At 46.7% G+C, this 17,415-nt stretch overlaps 1 protein-coding gene across 1 annotated transcript in view; it reads left to right on the top strand.

Annotated features, from left to right (window-relative positions):
* Positions 1–3,587: 3,587 nt before the first annotated feature.
* LOC138847817 (vomeronasal type-2 receptor 116-like) overlaps positions 3,588–17,415 on the top strand; it is a 70,218-nt gene continuing 56,390 nt past the window's right edge. The window contains exon 1 of the mRNA XM_070067633.1: positions 3,588–3,817. Coding sequence (XP_069923734.1) covers positions 3,588–3,817 — 230 coding nt within the window. The remainder of the gene's footprint in view (positions 3,818–17,415) is intronic.

Raw genomic sequence — 17,415 nt, 5'->3', positions numbered from 1 at the left:
CACTCCCAGCACTAGGTCTCCATCTCTGAAGACACTTGGCTTCAGATACTCATGGCAGTTCTCAACAATTCTGTCCTGTGAATTAGATAAAGCCTGCACGAGTAGGTAGAGAAAAATCAGAGGCAATGACATGTCACTGTCTCCCCAAACTATAGTGAGAGCCTTAAGTCTCAGCTGAGAGGAGGAGACACAGAGCTGGATCAGGTCTGAGGGCTCATCAATCAGCAGTGACAGTGGGGCTCTGTGTAGAGCACAGCTGACTCCAGGTATTGACGTGTGCCCTCTGCCTGTAGCAACCTGTGTGCCAGTCTGGTGAGCTAGACCAGAGCACAGCTAGAAGCAGAATGCAGAGTTCAAAGCAAGACACAGTGCTGAGACCTGGCTCTGAGTGTCCTGTGATCAGAGCTGCTCTGGGTTCCCTGTATTTTCAATGCTTCCCATTTGTCTCATCCAGAAACTCAGGGGATCCACCTGCCTGAGGCTCTGCATCTGTTGTCCTCCATTATGGGGGAAAACCCTTTGGAAAAACATGTTTTGCACTTGTCTACCTCCTTTGCCTTTAGGGTTACATCATAGTCCAACAAGGCTTTGGCAATCATAGCATCTTGGTACAGAAGCTCTGTTCAATAGTATGCACAGTGGCCAAGGGTTTTGTGAATAGACAGCTTTGAGGAATTTGGCAGGGTTAGAAAAAGTTGGTGTTGGAATAACCAAAACACCCAGCTGCATCTTCCCACATGATGCTGTAGACATTAAGTGAAGGGCTGACATCAGTCACAGATGACTTCGGACACCACAGGAATGTTCATCATTATCGTGCCTAATGTCACTCCCAGGGCCACGGTATCCTGCTGCCAAAAAAAATGGGCTTCCTTATTAATAAGTGAATAAGCCCTGCGCCTGTGGCTCACTAGGCTAATCCTCCACCTTGTGGCGCTGGCACACAGGGTTCTAGTCCCAGTCAGGATGCCGGATTCTGTCCCTGTTGCCCCTCTTACAGGCCAGCTCTCTGCTGTGGCCAGGGAGTGCAGTGGAGGATGGCCCAAGTGCTTGGGCCCTGCACCCCATGGGAGACCAGGAGAAGTACCTGGCTCCTGCCATCGGATCAGCGTGGTGCACTGGCCGCAGCACGCCGGCTGCGGCAGCCATTGGAGGGTGAACCAACGGCAAAGGAAGACCTTTCTCTCTGTCTCTCTCACTGTCCACTCTGCCTGTCAAAAAAAATAAAAAATAAAAAAATTAATAAGTTAATAAGTCATATTCTAGAGAGAGGAAGTACTCTGTCCTCCACACCTACTCCTCCTCCACAGCTGAGCTCCCCACCCATCATCCTGATGCCCTCCACATAGAGAATGCTTGAATCACTAAGCTCTCATCATCAGTGATTTCAATATGACAACACAAAGAAACTGTGTTGGTTCTCAATCACTTATTTTCTGTTGTCATATCTATCTTCTCCCACTTTTCAGAGACAATAGAATGTCCTACATGTGTATTTTCATTTTTAAATTCATAACTTTAAATTATGTAGATGTATGTCTACCAGAGAATGATTTGATACCTGTACACAATGTTGAGTGGTACACAACTGTTTTGTGTTTCAGCTTTACTTCATTGCCTTATTTTTTCTTGTGTTGACCACACTTAAAGTCTACTATGTCAACACTTTCTTAAGTATACAACATGTTGTTCACTGAGTTATCTCATGATTTGTGACAGTTCACTTGAACTCCTTGGCCTTGGCTAATTTTGACTGCTGTGATTAACAGGTTCTGAGTTTCCCACTTTCTAGTGTTTTAATCACAAAGCTCTATTTTTTTTTTCAAAAAATATTTATTTATATTAAAGTCAGAGTTACACAGAGAGAGAAAGAAAAGCAGACAGAGAGAGAGGTCTTCTATCACCTGGTTCACTCCCCATATGTCCACAATGTTTAGAGCTGTTCTGATCAGAAGCCAGGAGCCAGAAGCCAGGAGATTCTTCCAGATCTCCATGTGGGTGCAGGGGCCCAAGGACTTGGGACATCTTCTACTGCTTTCTCAGGCCATAGCAGAGAGCTTGATTGGAAGTGGCAAGCCAGGACTCTAACCAGTGTCCATATGGGATGCTGGCACTACAGGTGGCAGCTTTACCAGCCATGCCACAGTGACAGTCCCAAAAGCTCTCTTTCTGAAGTTGACTTTGGACACCAGACCTAGGGGTGAGGAGGGGATATATTTTGTGTGTGTGTGTGTTTGATGTATTTCATGCATCCAAATATCCTCAAGACTCATCCATGTTGTCAAGTAATAAGATTTTCCTTATTGTTAGGATTGAATAATATTGCATTGCATGTACAGACCACATTGTCTTTATACATTATCTGTTGATGGACACTTAGGTTGATTCCACACTTGGAACTTTTGCATACTGTTGCAATGAACATGGGAGTGTAGATGTCTCTTTCACATGCAAATTCCAAATCCTTTAGATATATAATTACAGGTAGCACTGGGACTGCTGGGTAATATGAAGGTTCTATTTTTCATCGTACAATTTTCATTATATTTAAACTAATTTACCTTTCTACCTTCATCCTTGTTAACATTTATTTCTTCTGTGTTTTTTTAAATATTTTATTTATTTGGAAGTCAAAGTTATACTGGGGAGTATGAACAAACAGAAAGAAACAGAGAGGAGAGAGGAGGGGGGGAGAAAGAGAGAGATTAAGAGAGAAAGAGATCTTCCATCCACTGGTTCACTCCTCCTAATGGCCACAACAGCTAGGGCTGGACCAATCCAAAGCCAAGAGCCAGGAGCTTCTTTCAATTCTCCCATGTGTGTTCAGGGGCTCAAGCACTTGGAACATCTTCTGTGGTTTCCCAGGTCATTAGCGGTCAGCTGTATTAGCAGTGGAGCAGTCAGATCTGAAACTATCACCTATATTGAATACCAGTGTCACAGGCAGTAGGTTTACCTGCTGTGCTACATTGCCAGCCCCCTTTTTATGTTTTTTTCTAATAACTCTTCTAACATGTGTGTGGTGATATCTCTTTATAGCATCAGTTTGCAAATCTCTGATGATTAGTGATGATGAGCATTTATTCATATACCTGTTCACTGTGAAACTTCTTTTCAGAAATATTTATTCAAGTCTTTTGGAAGCATTTAATTCTGTTTTTTTTTTCTACTTTAAGTCCATGGGTGCAGCAGCCATTCCATCTCTCTTGATTACAGCAAGAAATCAGTGTCTGCCTGTTACAGAAAAAGAAAAAAAAATCATGATTTCTTTTCCTGTGTTCCCACAGCTGCAGAAGCTGCACTGGTACAGCTGTGCCATGTCAGGATGAAGTGGTGCCCTAAGGAATCCCGAAGGTAAGTTTTGGGGTCCCACCCAACTGCTTGGGCTCCAGGACCCAGGGAATGTCCATTGGTTAGCTTCCTAAGGGTTTCATGAGAGTGACATTTCTGGATGGACATGCAGAGCTAGATTAGGAAGCTGGGGTTGAAGGTAGGGCTGTCCCCTGCCCTGTGCCCTGATTGCTGTTCCCCAACAAGCCCTAACTGCTGGCTTTTCCCCCCAGCTCCTGCAGAGGGCCAGTACCCAGATGATCGTGGTGGTCTTGGAAGCGGGAACAGAGCTGCAGCTTCGCCTGGGACCTGAGGGCCTGGTGCTGGCCCCAAGGAGAGCCCTGCAGCTCACGTTGGGTCATGTGGTAGTCGTGGTGGTCCCTGAGCATGTCCTGACAGCAGCAGGGGGGCTCTGGTTACCTGCCCAGGGCCACTGGCTCCTGCTCACAGGTGCTGACCCCGCCTGGGAGATCAGCATGGAAGACGGGTCTGCTGTTCCCCAGGGAGCAGTTGCTGTGTGTGTCCCACAGGCAGACAGGATGGCTGGTGCTCCCCACAGCCCCCAGCCACCGTCGGCATGCCCAGGCAATGCAGCACCAGGAGCTGCTCCTCTCATTGCCCCAGCCCCCTCTTCCTCACACCTCGCTACAGAGCTGCTGCCACTCTGGGATACTCCCATATGCCCAAGCCTCACCCAGAGAGGCATCCTCTGCCAGCTGAGTTCCAGTTGAGTCTCCATGGCCTGGAACTCCTGGCCTGCTCTGCCCTCAGACCTCTGCCTCCCTCTCCCAGCCCAGGGCCCAGAGCTTGCATCAAGGCCCGCCCCAGGCCAGGCTGCAAGGTGCACAGACGTCTCTTCCAACACTGATGCACCAGGAGCCCTCAGGCCCCACACAAACTGCAGAGATGCTTACATCAAGGCCATGGACACCTGCTCCTTCTGGATTCACCCATCCCTGACATCACCCCCTGGTATGCGCGGGGGACACTGCAGATGTGTGGTGCTCTCAGATCTGCCACAGGTGCTGGAGAGATAAATAGTGGTAGTGATGAATTTGGGGTGTCAGTGATTTCCAGTGTCCTCACTGTCAATGGGATGAGAATTTTGGGTGACACCATTGTAAATACCTAAAATCCAATTGTAAATACTAGAACACTGTGATAAAAGTCAAAATAGCAGCACTGTGAGTCCTTACACATCTTGCAATTATTGAAGGTGAATTTGGACAGTTTGGGATTGTCAGGTTTATCTGGGGCCTCTAACTCTTGTGAAACCTGTGTACATACCTGATGTGTATGATGAACTAAAGTTTCTTATGGAGTCCTTCTGTATGTGTGAAACACACCCTGGATTTAGACTTTGACTGGTGAGATGGCATTGGTATATGCCACCTTGATGGGATTGAATTGGAATCCCCTGGCATGTTTCTAACTCTATCATTCAACCAATGTTATTAAGTAGAACAAAAAAATACTAAAAGGAATGAAATAGCAAATTTTTGCTTGACAGTCAGGACAAGGACTGATCAAGTCATTGTTTCTCATAGTGTCCATTTCACTTCAACAGGTTTCCTTTTAGGAGCTCAGTTAGTTGTCACCAATCAGGGAGAACATATGATATTTGTCCCTTTGGGACTGGCTTATTTCATTCAGCATGATGTTTTCCAGATTCCTCCATTTTGTTGCAAACGACTGGATTTCATTTTTTACTGCTGAATAGTATTCTATAGAGTACATATACTATAATTTCTTTATTCAGTCTCATGTTGATGGGCATTTTGGTTGACTCCATGTCTTAGCTATTGTGAATTGGCTATTCCTCTTCTTATCCAACTCTCTGCTGTGGCCTGGGAAAGCAGTGGAGGATGGCCCAAGTCCTTGGGCCACAGACCCATGTGGGAGACCTGGAAGAAACTTGTGGCCCCTGGCTTCAGATGAGCCCAGCACCTGCCATTGCAGCCATTTGGGAAGTGAACCAATGGAAGGAATTCCTCTCTCTCTCTCTCTGTCTCTCTCTCTCTCTCTCTCTCTCTCTCTCTCCTTCTCTGTTACTCTGCCTCTAAATAAAATAAATAAATCTTAAAAAAAGAAAATCAGCCACTTTGAATGTCTGTATCCAATATAGAAGGCTTGGGGTCTAGTCCTAGCTCTTTTCCCATTTCCAGCTTCTTGCTGATGTGACCTTGGGAGATGAAAGTGGTAGCTGAATGTTTAGGTCCATGCCACAGCTGTCTGAAACCTGCATTGGGTTCTGAGCTGGTCCAGACCCTGGTCTGCCTATTGTAGCCATCTCTCTCCCTGTCTCCCCAATTCTCCCTCTCACCATTTCTCTTTCAAATAAATTTTCAAAAAATAATGAGTAGCGGGGCCAGCGCTGTGGCACAGCATGTTAACGTCCTGGCTTAAAGCGCCAGCATCCTATATTGGCTCCAGTTCGAGTCCCGGCTGCTCCACTTCAAATCCAGTTCTCTTGTATGGCCTGGGAAAGTGGTAGAAGATGATCCAAGTCCTTGGGTCCCTAAACCCACATAGGAGACCAGAAGTAAGCTCTTGGCACCTGGTTTTGGATCAGCACAGTTCTGACCATTGCAGCCATCTAGGGAGTGAACCTAGGGAAGATTCTCTCTCTCTCTCTCTGCCTCTCCTCTATGTGTAACTCTGACTTTCAAATAAATAAAAATCTTTTGAAAAATGAGTTAGTAATACATCTTCAGAAAATAAAAATAAAGTATAAACCCTCCACATCTACATTTTTGCAATTAAAATTTCATCATGGTTATAAAAACATAATATCCACAAAGTTAATCCTTCCTTCCTGAATGAATTTGTTAAGTCTCAAGAAAAGGAAACATCATATTATTCAACCCCTATAAGATGGGTGGGTGGGGGTTTGAGGAAGTTACAGATATGATGTCTTTAAAAGATTTATTTATTTACTTATTAATTGAAATTCAGATTTACAGGGAGAGACAGAGAGAGCAAGCAAAATTTTCCATCTGCTGGTTCACTCCTCCAATGGCCTCAATGGCCAGGGCTGGGCCAGGCTAATATCGGAAGCCTGAATCTCCATCCTGATCTCCCACAGTGAAGGCACAGGCTCAGGTAATTGGGCCATTACCCGCTGCTTTCCCAGGGTCATTAGCAGAAAGCTAGATGGAAAGTAGAGTAACTGGGACTTGAACCAGCTACTGGGACTTGAGCCAGCCATAGAAAGTGGCAGTCAGTGTCACAGTGGCAGCTTAGTGCACAGGGCCACATTGCTGACCTTGTCTTTTCATTCTAAATAAAAGGAATCCTACTCTTTTTCTTTTAAGATTTATGTATCTGAGAGGTAGAATTGCAGAGAGAGAGAGAGAGAGAGAGAGAGAGAGAGAGAGAGATTTAAAGGACTTCCATCTGCTGGTTCATTCCCCAAATGGCCCAAACAGCCAGAGCTGAACCAATCCGAAGCCAAAAGATTCTTCCAGGCCTCCCAATCAGGTGCAGGAGCCCAAGCACTAGGACCATCTTCCACTGCTTTCCCAGGCCATGAGCAGAAACCTGAATTGGAAGTGGAGCAGCCAGGACACAACCTGGCATCAATGTGGGATGCTGGCACCACAGGTGGAGGCTTAGCCCACTATGCCACAGTGCTGGCCCCAGGAATAGTACTCTTGACCCAGTGTCTGTGTATGTCATGCCACATTTCCATCATCAATTTCTCTGATATGTGGCTGTTCTCAGTATCTCTTAGTATACAAGCCTGATGCTTAGGAGGAAGAAGGAACCGACAATGCCTGCACACTCATGGGAAAGTGCACCCCCATCATATTTGGTCATGGCCCATGCTGGTTTCCAGTTTCACGTGACTATACATTTTTGGACCCTAGACTCCATTTTTATGCAGCTTCATTCTCAGTACATTTAGGTTCTGCTTTGTTCCCACATTTTGTGGAAAGCAGGGGTCATGTTTAAATCACATGCAGTAGTTTCTCTTGATGATTTTCTTATTTGCAGGACTGGATGTCCTAGATGGTGATTCTTGTGAGTGAATTGATAATACAGAAAGAGGGACACTTTTTTCTTGGGTTCCTTAAAAATATTTTTTTATTTCTTTGAAAGTTAGAGTTAAAGAGAAAGGAGAAGGAGGAGGATGGAGGGAGGGAGACAGAGAGAAACAGAGAGAAACTGAGAGACACAGAGACAGAGACACAGAGAGAGAGAGACAGAGAGAGAGAGATACAGAGAGACAGAGAGAGAGGTCTTCAAATCATTGGTTTACTCCCGAAATGGCCACTACAGCTGGGGCTGGGCCAGGCTGAAGCCAAGAGCTAAGAGCTTCACCTGGGTTTTCCACATGGGTGAGGGGCCCAAGCACTGAGGCTGTCTTCTGCTGCCTTCCCAGGTGCATTAGCAGGGAACTGGGGAAGAAGGTGAGCAGGCGATTCTTGAATCAGTGCCCATATGCGATGCCGGCATCTCAGGCAGAGGCTAACACTGCTACGCCCTAACACCAGCTCTAGAAGGAATATGCTGACCACTTGACCCACTAATCTCACTGCTTCCTGGTGAGTTGGAAGAGATTTGCTCTTTTATCCAGAAAATATTTCATAGTAGTGATATTCACATTCTGCTATACTGTATCATTCGTTCCCTGAAATAATTGCTTATGAATGTTTACACTGTTATATTTGATTTTTGAAAACAATATTGCAAAGAATGTTACTCATAATTTGTATGAACTCCTCAGAGAAGTAGAGATAAATTCATCACCTTATGTGAGTTTCTGATTAGAACTCCCACCTAATTGTCCAAACAGACAACCTCGGGATGTCCTTAAAGGAAAGAGTGTTTGGGGTGAAAAAGATTTACTTTATTTATTTGAGAGAGAGCAAGATCCCAATTGCTGTTTCATCCCCAAATGCATGCAATCATGGGGTAGGGATAGGCCAGACCAAGTATTGGGAATTCAATCCCAGTAACCTCGTAGGTGGCCGGGACCCACCTACTTGAGCTATCACCTGTTGCTTCCCAAGGTACAAGGACATGCAGTAGGGCCTGAACTTGAACTCAGTTACTCCAGTATTGGAGTGTGCATATCAAGCATGCTCCACAACTCCCAGCCCAGAAAAGACTGGAAAAGACTCATGGCATTGAGAAATACTGAGGGATATGAAGATCACCTTAAGTGAACTTATTTAGGAGTTGTGGACATGCTTTTGAGATTATGTTTCTGAGTGTGTATGCAAGAGTGTGGTAGGGAGGGTGTGAGCTTTCTCTCTCTCTCGCTCTCTCTCTCTCTCTCTCTCTCTTTCAAGATTTATGTCTTGGGGCTGGCACTGTGGGGTAGTGTGTTAATCCTCCACCTGCAAGGTCGGCATCCCATATGGCAGCTGGTTCGAATCCAGCTGCTCCTCTTAGGATACAGCTCTTTGCTATGGTCTGGAAAAGTGGCTGAAGCTGGCCCAAGTAATTCAGCCCCTGCACCCATGTGGGAGACCAGGAAGAAGCTGCTGGCTCTTGGTTTCAGATCAGCCCAGCTCCATCTGTTGTGGCCATTTGGAAAGTGAGCCAGTGGGTTGAAAATTCTCTCTGTCTGCCACACTCTCTGTATGCAACCTCTCAAATACATACATAAATCTAATATCTGTATATTTCTTTGACATCAGAATTACAGAGAGAAATAGAGAGATGGAGAAAAAGAGATCTCTCATCTGCTGTTTCACTCCCCAAATGGCTGAAATGGATAGGGATGGCCCAGGCTGAAGCCAAGAGACAGGAAATCCATCTAGGTCTCCTTCATGGGTGCAGTGGCCCAAGGATTTGGGCCATCCTTTGCTGTTTTCCGAGGCACATTAGCAGGGACCTGGATTAGAAGTGGAGCAGCCAGGACTCAATCCAGTGCCTATATTGAATGCCTGTGCTACAGCCATGGACTTAACCTCTTGCACCACAACTCTGGTTCTGAGCTTCTGACTCTTGGAAGTGGACATCACTGTCTTGAGAATGACCCTCCCTGTCTGTTCACTGTGGCCTTGAACGAAGGTGGCATCTTCCAGCCTACAATGTGCCTTTTGAAATGTGTGCTTGTGAAAGAAAATCAATACAACAAACACAGAACTCATTTTTGTATTTTGTTCAACCAAAAGAAGCCAAGTAGCATCATTACAAACATAGGATATCAAATTGTAAAGATTTGACTAAACTTCTTCTTCTGAATTCAAATCTAGGATGTATATCATGAACCCAGTGCATCTCCATATAAAATTTGAATGCCTAAGTTTATTTATAGAATTCACGAGAGTTACAAACACCATCTTCCACAGCACAGCTCTAGGGACACTGGCAAAATCCCCTTCCTCCAAGTACACCAAATACAGAGCTCCACTTCTCTGCCAAGCATCTCCAGCTGGTGACAGTCTGGTGAGAGCCCACAGCATTTCTCCACAGTCCCCCACACCCACAGTGTCCCCCTCGTTCAGCGGGGCGTGAGGTCAGGGAGGTGGCAATCCCAGAAGGGGCAGGTGTCCATGGACTTGCTGTCAGCTTGTCTGCAGTTTGGTGGGGCCTGAGGGCTCCCAGTGCATCAGTGTTGGAAGAGACATCTGCGCGCCTTGCAGCCTGGCCTGGGGCGGGCCTTGATGGGAGGGGCTCTGGGCCCTGGGCTGGGAGAGGGAGAGGGAGGCAGAGGTCTGAGGGCAGAGCAGGCCAGGGGTTCCAGGCCATTGAGACTCAACTGGAACTCAGCTGGCAGAGGACGCCTCTTTGGGTGAGGCTTGGGCATGTGGGAGTAGCCCAGAGTGGCGGCAGCTCTGTAGCGAGGTGTGAGGAAGAGGGGGCTGGGACAGTGAGAGGAGCAGCTCCTGGCGTTGCATTGGCTGGGCATGCTGATGGTGGCTGGGGGCCTTGGGGAATACCAGCAACCCTGTCTGTCTGTGGCACATACGTATCGGCTGCTCCCTGGTGAGCATCTTCCAGGTGGGGTCAGCACTTTGAGCGGGATGCAGGGAGCCTGGGCAGGTAACCAGAGCCCTCTACTGCCTCAGGATGTGCTCAAGGACCACTACCACCACCACATGGCCCAGCATGAGCTGCAGGGCTCTCTGTAAGGACCAGCACCAGGCTCTAAGCTCCCAGGTGGAATTGCAGCTCTGTTCCACTTCAAAAACTACCAGGATCATCTGGGTGCTGGCACTCTTCAGCCCTAGATGGGGCAGAAGCCAGGAGTTAGGGCTTGTCAGAAAGCAGCTGACAGGGTACAGGTGGCTGTGTCCCTACCTGAAACTCAGCCCCCAAATCCAGCCCTCCATGGACACCCAAAAATGTCACTTTCCTGAAACTCTCAACAAGATCACCAAAGGACGTTCCCTGGGCCCTGGAGCACAATCAGTCATGTGGACCCCAGGACATACCCTCAGGGCTCCATGGAGTACTGCTTCATCATGGCATGGACACGGCTGCCCTTCCTGTGCAGCTTCTGCACCTAGGGGAACACGGAGTGTGTTGAGGGGAGGCCGCTGTCCCACAGGAGTCCCAGTGGAGGGGCATAGTTGCTCCCACTGCGGAGGTGGCTGCAGGCCTGGGCATCCTAGAGAAAGCCCCTCCCCCGTTCCAGTCAGTCTTGGAAGGGGGAGCCTTTCCTAGTGGGGGCAGTCAGGTGAGAGCATAGAAAATGCCTTACCTGGCCTGGGACCCTGCTGCAGTCTCTGCCGTTTGGGGAGGTTGCCTTGTGTCCCGTGTGGCCTGCAGGAGAATGGGACTCGGTCAGCTGAGACCAGCGAGACCTGTTACACAAAGCCCCTGACTCATTGCAGCCCTGCAGCCCTGAGCCCATCCCAGTCCCCCACATTCAATGCCCAATGCTGGGGCTGCCCGACTCCCTCTTCTCCCCTGAGGGTGGGGACTTCTGATCTGCCGAGGCCCATGTGGATATTACAACATCAATTGTGGGCCATACCAACCACTCAGCTTAAAAAGGAGTCTGCTCTGCTGTTCTGCAATCGGGGTCCCACCTGCAAATCCTTTAGCACAGGCTGAACAAAAGAGCATCACTGGACCCAGGGGGCTGATGTTCCCACCCCTGAAACTGTGCTCACTTCAGCACACACCGACATGGGACAGGAACCTACGAGGCATCTCTCTCTCTCTCTATCTCTCACTCTCTCCCTCTCTCTCTCACACACACACACACACACACACACACACACTCAATCTGTCACCTAGACACTCTCCTCCAACATACCTGCTGTCTCCAACAGGGCCGCTGGTCCCTTCTGGGCAGGAGACACTGGGGCTGCTTGGGCGCCGGCAGCCGCTCATGGTACAGATTCTCTGGTCTGTCTGTGCCAACCCCAGGCGATGTCTGCTTCCTGCAGATCTCCCGTTGGCTCCTGCTCTTTCTCTTCACCTGAGGCAGAGGGATCAGCCCCCCAGCTGGGACCCCAAGCAACTTGAGTGCTAGGGAGATGTTCCTGCGGCCTCACACAGGCAGAGTGAGCTTGGACAGAGGGAGCTCCTGGGAACGCCTCCAGGTGTAGTAGGCAGGGTTAGAGCCAGGGAGGAATGGTAGCCTTGGCTTCCTCCTCGTATTTACAGCCTGATGAGCTTATGGGGGGAAGGGTTTGCTAGGCAGAACTCAATCAATCAGAATAATGATCGGCTGGCAGTCTATCAATGAAAGTGAATCCAATAGAACCTCCCCATATTAAAATCGCATCTAGTAAGCACTGCCTATGGTATGCAATTCTGTTAAACAATTCTCTTGCTCCTTGATGTGATTGTTTTTCCCATAACCCTTGTGCAATTTTACAGGATTTGATTTTTATAGTGTAGTTTATTTATTTGAAAGTCAGAGTTTACAGAGGGAGATGGAGAGGCAGAGAGAGAGAGAGAAAATTCTTCCATCCATTTTTTCACTCCCCAGTTGTTTACATAGCCTTAGCTGTGTGGATCCGAAGCCAGTAACCGAGAGCATCTTCTGGGTCTCCCACATGGGTACAAGGGCCCAAGGACTTGGGCCATCCTCTATTGCCTTCCCAGGCCATAGCAAAGTGCTGGGTAAAAAGTGGAGCAGCCAGGACCAAAAGCAGTGACCCTATGGGATTCCGATACTGCAGGCAGTGGTTTTACCTGCTATGCCACAGTCCCAGCCACAGGATTTGATTATTGAAATCATCCTTTTTTCCTATTTACTACTGGTTTCCTTCCTTCCTTATTTATTTAGAAAGGCAAAGTGGCAGTGGGATAGGGAGACCCAAAGAGCCATCTTGCATCCACTGGTTCTTTCTACTCCTTTTCCATACTCATCAGGGAGCAGGATTGGAAGCACAGGAGCCAGGACTCCAACCTGTGCCTCTATGGGATGTGGATGATTCCAGGCTGGCTTATTCCCCTGGGCCACAACAGCAGCACAATTTCTCCTGTAGCCTATTAAAACCAATGGCATATGCAAATTTCTGTGTATGGAAACTTTCTAGTTTTTTACATATAAATATGTTTTCTATATATATTTTTCCTTGGCCTGTGGCTTATCCACTGATGGGATTGTGACTGGGGGAATTAATTGCATTTTTCCCGGTAGCTGTGGATTTCCCACTGTTTTGCTTATCTATTGTCTTCCTCTATAAGGACGAGCCAGAAGGCAAAGATCCAGCATTTTCCAAGAATCCACAGGCTGTATGCATCCTACTCTGAGGGCAGCCAGGCAAAACTTGTGACCATGGGAGAACCTGCGTCATTCTCATCTCCAAGCCAGCCCTCCCTGGTGAGTTGAGAATTATTGTGACCACCCAGTGTCCACTGGTGTACTTCTTTCTTTACTTAAATTTCTCTCAGTAACTGACAGGATTTTTCTAAAGATTTAGTTATTTATTTGGAAGGCTGGGTTACAGGCAGAGATTGGGAGAGAAAGAGAAGGGGAGAAGCCCTCCACGTGCTGGTTCACTCCAAACATGGCCGCAACTTCAAACATGGGGCTTCACTCCCTGGTTTTGAGTGACAGTCAATGTCATCTACCCTTAATTATGTGAACATTCTTGGGATCATAGACCAGATTGTTCTGAAATATTTCTTAATTTATTTCAAAGGAAGAGTTACATAGAACAACAGTAAGAGCTAGTGAGAGATGATCTTCCATCCTCCCCCTCTCTTCTTCTCTCTCTGGCACTCTGCTATCAAATAAAAACAAACCCTAAAACACACAGCTTTTTGTTCTCATCCCCTCAAACCGCCTGTGGTTCCAATGCACTTGGCCTCAAACCTTTTGGATGACAATGGTGCACAGTGCGAGGCAGCTTCCACCAGGAGAAGGGGAGGTGGAGGCACCTGGGACCCCTTCCATGGCTGGAAGTCTGTGTCTTCCACTCTGCTCAAGTTTGATTTTGTTTTCCAAGGGGAGACTGAGAAGAATGATTATTCCTGAGACCTTGCAAAGGAAGCAAGTAGCGCGTGTATTGAAGGCCAAGCCGAGACCCGGAGCAGGCTCTGCACGGCCAGTCAGACTGACCAGCTGCATCTTCAAGAGTCCAATCACTCGAGTCACTGCCCACCCAGGCAATGTGGTTCAGCACTTGCTGACAGAGGGGTACCTGGAGAAGCCCCAGCAGGTCTGTGCACTCAGGCTACTGCAGGGGCTCTGCACCAGCAACAGCGAGGGAGAGCCTTTACCCACTTTGGAATTTGCAAACTCCTGGAAGATGACAGCACCAGCAATCCCAAGCAGATCCCCAGGTCCGGCTGGTGCTGGGTGTCTGCAATCCATGCCCAAGCCTACCCCTGAGCCAGCCTCCAAGGTGGTAGTGGTGATTCCACCAGCAGATCTGGGTGTCTCCTGGCCTTTCTCCAGCTGGCAGGTAACTCCTGAGGACATCAAAAGGCAGACAAGGAAAGTGAAGGAGCTGAGGAGGAGACTGGCAGAGGCCCTGCAGGCAGACAAGATCATCAGAGAGGAAGAGAAAGTGGAGAGGGGAGACTGAACATGGGGAAGCTGGAGAGAAGGGGCAGCCATGTGGTACAGGCTCTGTGGGGATGGGGGAGCCCCCAAGAAAGAGCTTTCCATGTTGGTCTTTGTATGTAATGCCAGTTTGGCCCCCTTCATGGATCCAATAATCCCCAACTGTACTTTATTAAACTCTGATAGAAAGGAAGTGTGGACTGTGCCTCTTTTTGTGGGGGACATGATAAGTTTCCCTTGAGAAAGTGTTTCAGTTTCTCTTTACAGTTTTTTTTTTCATTTTTACGTCACCATCTTCATCGGTAATCTATTGAGGGATTATTGCCTTACTCGTTTTTCTTCTTCCATTACTTAACATTAAAGGAAATGATGGCCCCTGCTCCAAAGACATTCTCTTCCTCTGATGTCCATGTGAATGATTTTCACTTTTAAAATTTTTTATTCATTTTTTGAGAGGTGGAGTTACAGAGAGTGAGAGGGAGAGACAGAGAGAAAGGTCTTGTATCCACTGGTTCTTTCCCCAAATGGTTGCAGTGGCTGGAGCTATGCCAATCTGAATCAGGAGCCAGGAGCTTCTTCTGGGTCTCCCACATTGGTGTAGGGGCCCAAGTGCTTGAGCCATCTTTTACTACTTTCCCAGGCCTTCTCAGATAGCTGGATTGGAAGAGGAGCAACTGGGACACCAACCAGTGCCCATATTGGATGCTGGCGCACTACAGGTAGAGAATTAACCTACTGTGCCACAGGGTCAGCCTCTGAAGTATTTTCAGGTAAACAAATCAGTGGCATTTGGTACATTTGAAAATTTGGACAAGTTTCACCTCTGTTATTTTGATTGATACCATTGTTTACAATTCTTCTATATCAAGCTACTGAAGAACAAAATCTTTTTAACGAATATGTAGTTGGCTAATTCCAACATCAGGGTCATGAGCTTCAAAATGTCACAGTTTTGAACATTCTATTTAAAATTTTCATCACAGGACCAGCTTGGTGGCCAAGCAGGTAAAGCTGCTACCTCAGACACTGGTTTCCATTATGGGAGTCAGTTCGAGTCCCAGCTGCTTCATTTCCAACCCAGCTCCCTGCTGATAAACCTGGGAAGAAAAGTGATAGCTGACTCAAGTGCTTGGGCCACTGCCACCCACATGGGGGACCCAGAAGAAACTCCTGACTCCTTGAATCAGTCTGGCCCAGCTGCTTATTGTAGAGGCCATTAGGGGAGTGAACCCATGGATGCAAGATCTCTCTCTCTCTCTCTCTCTCTCTCTCAATCTCTCTCTCTCTCTATATATATATATCTTGAGCTCTGACTTTCAAATCAATAAATAAATCTTTTTTAAAAAGTTCTCATGTTTGGTCACACCTTGTTCCCTGAAATGTCAGAAGACAGAAACATTCACACACAAGAGACCAATTTTTTAAGCATGAGGGGAAAATGGCTTTTTCAAGCTTTCCTGCTGTATAGTAATGCAAATTTAGTGCTTTTCTTGTATGCATGTTGACAACTTTGGGCATCACATACATCATGGTATCAGCATCACCATCAAAGAAGTAGACATTCATGGGCACCAAATCCCCTTAGGTTGGGTGGTAAAAAAAATCTTAAGTATGAAAATAATCATATGGATAGGATTAAGTGTTAAAGTGCTCATAGAAATAGGATTAAGTGCCTGCTAATGATAATAATGATAATGATAATAATAATAATAGAATTTAAAAGGAGAGTGTTCCAACATGGGAAGCAGTCCACACAGCAGACTCATAGAATGATAATCACTTTAAATAGCACTCTTAACTCAGAAACAACCTTCAAGGCATTCTGTTCTGCTACAATGCCCACATGAACATTTCAGGCATGGAAAGTGAAGACACTACTGCAAAAACGTGTCCTACATGAAGGACATCGGTGGGTGAAACCCCAGTGGAAAGAAGGTGTCTTCAAGAAAGGAGGTACTATTCTCTGAAGGGAGGAGAGAACTTCTACTTTGTTTATTGTCTTGTCTAAATCCTGACGATGTTTGTGGATTCAAAAGTCTTCCATAAGGGCCGACTCTGTGGTGTAGTACGTAAAGCCACTGCCTGCAGTGTTGGCCTCCCATATGGGTGGAATTTCAAGTTCCTGCTGCTCCATTTCCTATACAACTCTCTGCATGACCTGGGAAAGCAGTGGGAGTTGGCCCAAATCTTTGAGCCCCTGCACTTGCATTTGAGACCTGGAAGAAGATCCTGACTCCTGGCTTTGGATGGGCACATCTCTGGCCATTGCAGCCATCTGGGGTGTGAACCAGTGGATGGAAGACCTATTTCTCTCTGCCTATACCTCTTTGTAACTCTGCCTTTCAAATAAAATAAATAAATCTTTAAAAAAATGTTCCATAGCTTAGGCAGCTCTTGTCAGGAGCCTCAGTTGATGACTGGCGTCATACACAAGAGTGTTAATTGTTGAATTAACCACAAGAGTCACTGTGCACTAACTTCTCATGCAGGGCATCTGTGCTCAATGAGTTGTCCTCAATGAGATTTAACTGTGAAACCTGTTCTCAAAGTTTTATTTCATTTTAGTGTATTAAGTGGAAGATTTGAACATCCCTTGTCTAGACTGTTGAGGAACAGTTGTTTTTGTTTTTGTTTTTGTTTTCATGCAAATTGTTGAACTCTTTACTTACTACAGAGTTGGTCTTCTGTGTTAAAGTTAATTGGAAGTGAATATTAGTGGAGAATGGGACTGGGAGTGGGAAAAGGAGGAGGGAGTCTGGGCGTGTGGGTGAGAGAACAGGTATGGTGAGAAGAATCGCTATATTCCTAAAGTTGTACTTATGAAATTCATGAAGTTTGTATTCCTGAAATAAATGGCTTCTTTAAAAAGAAAACAAAATAGGCATTTGCATCCACATGCCTTTCTGAAGTATGAGAATTCACATCAAAAAATACCCAAGGACATTCCAGAAACCCGCTCAATAATATTACAGAATCCTGATGATTGAATCAACATCTCCCCCATCATTTCCATGGGTAAGGAAAATTTCTCCCACTTGAGTGCAGGAGGCCATGACCACTCAAACAAAACTGAGCCTCTCCCAACAGAGAACTTGAGATTTGGAAATAAAAATGAGATTGCTTAGGACACTTGGTCTGGGATAGCAGCAAAAGAT

The sequence above is a fragment of the Oryctolagus cuniculus genome (assembly GCF_964237555.1).
Source record: "Oryctolagus cuniculus chromosome 16 unlocalized genomic scaffold, mOryCun1.1 SUPER_16_unloc_1, whole genome shotgun sequence".
Taxonomy (NCBI): domain Eukaryota; kingdom Metazoa; phylum Chordata; class Mammalia; order Lagomorpha; family Leporidae; genus Oryctolagus; species Oryctolagus cuniculus.
Note: the sequence above shows the minus strand (reverse complement) of the source record. Positions and strands in the feature narration are given on the sequence as shown.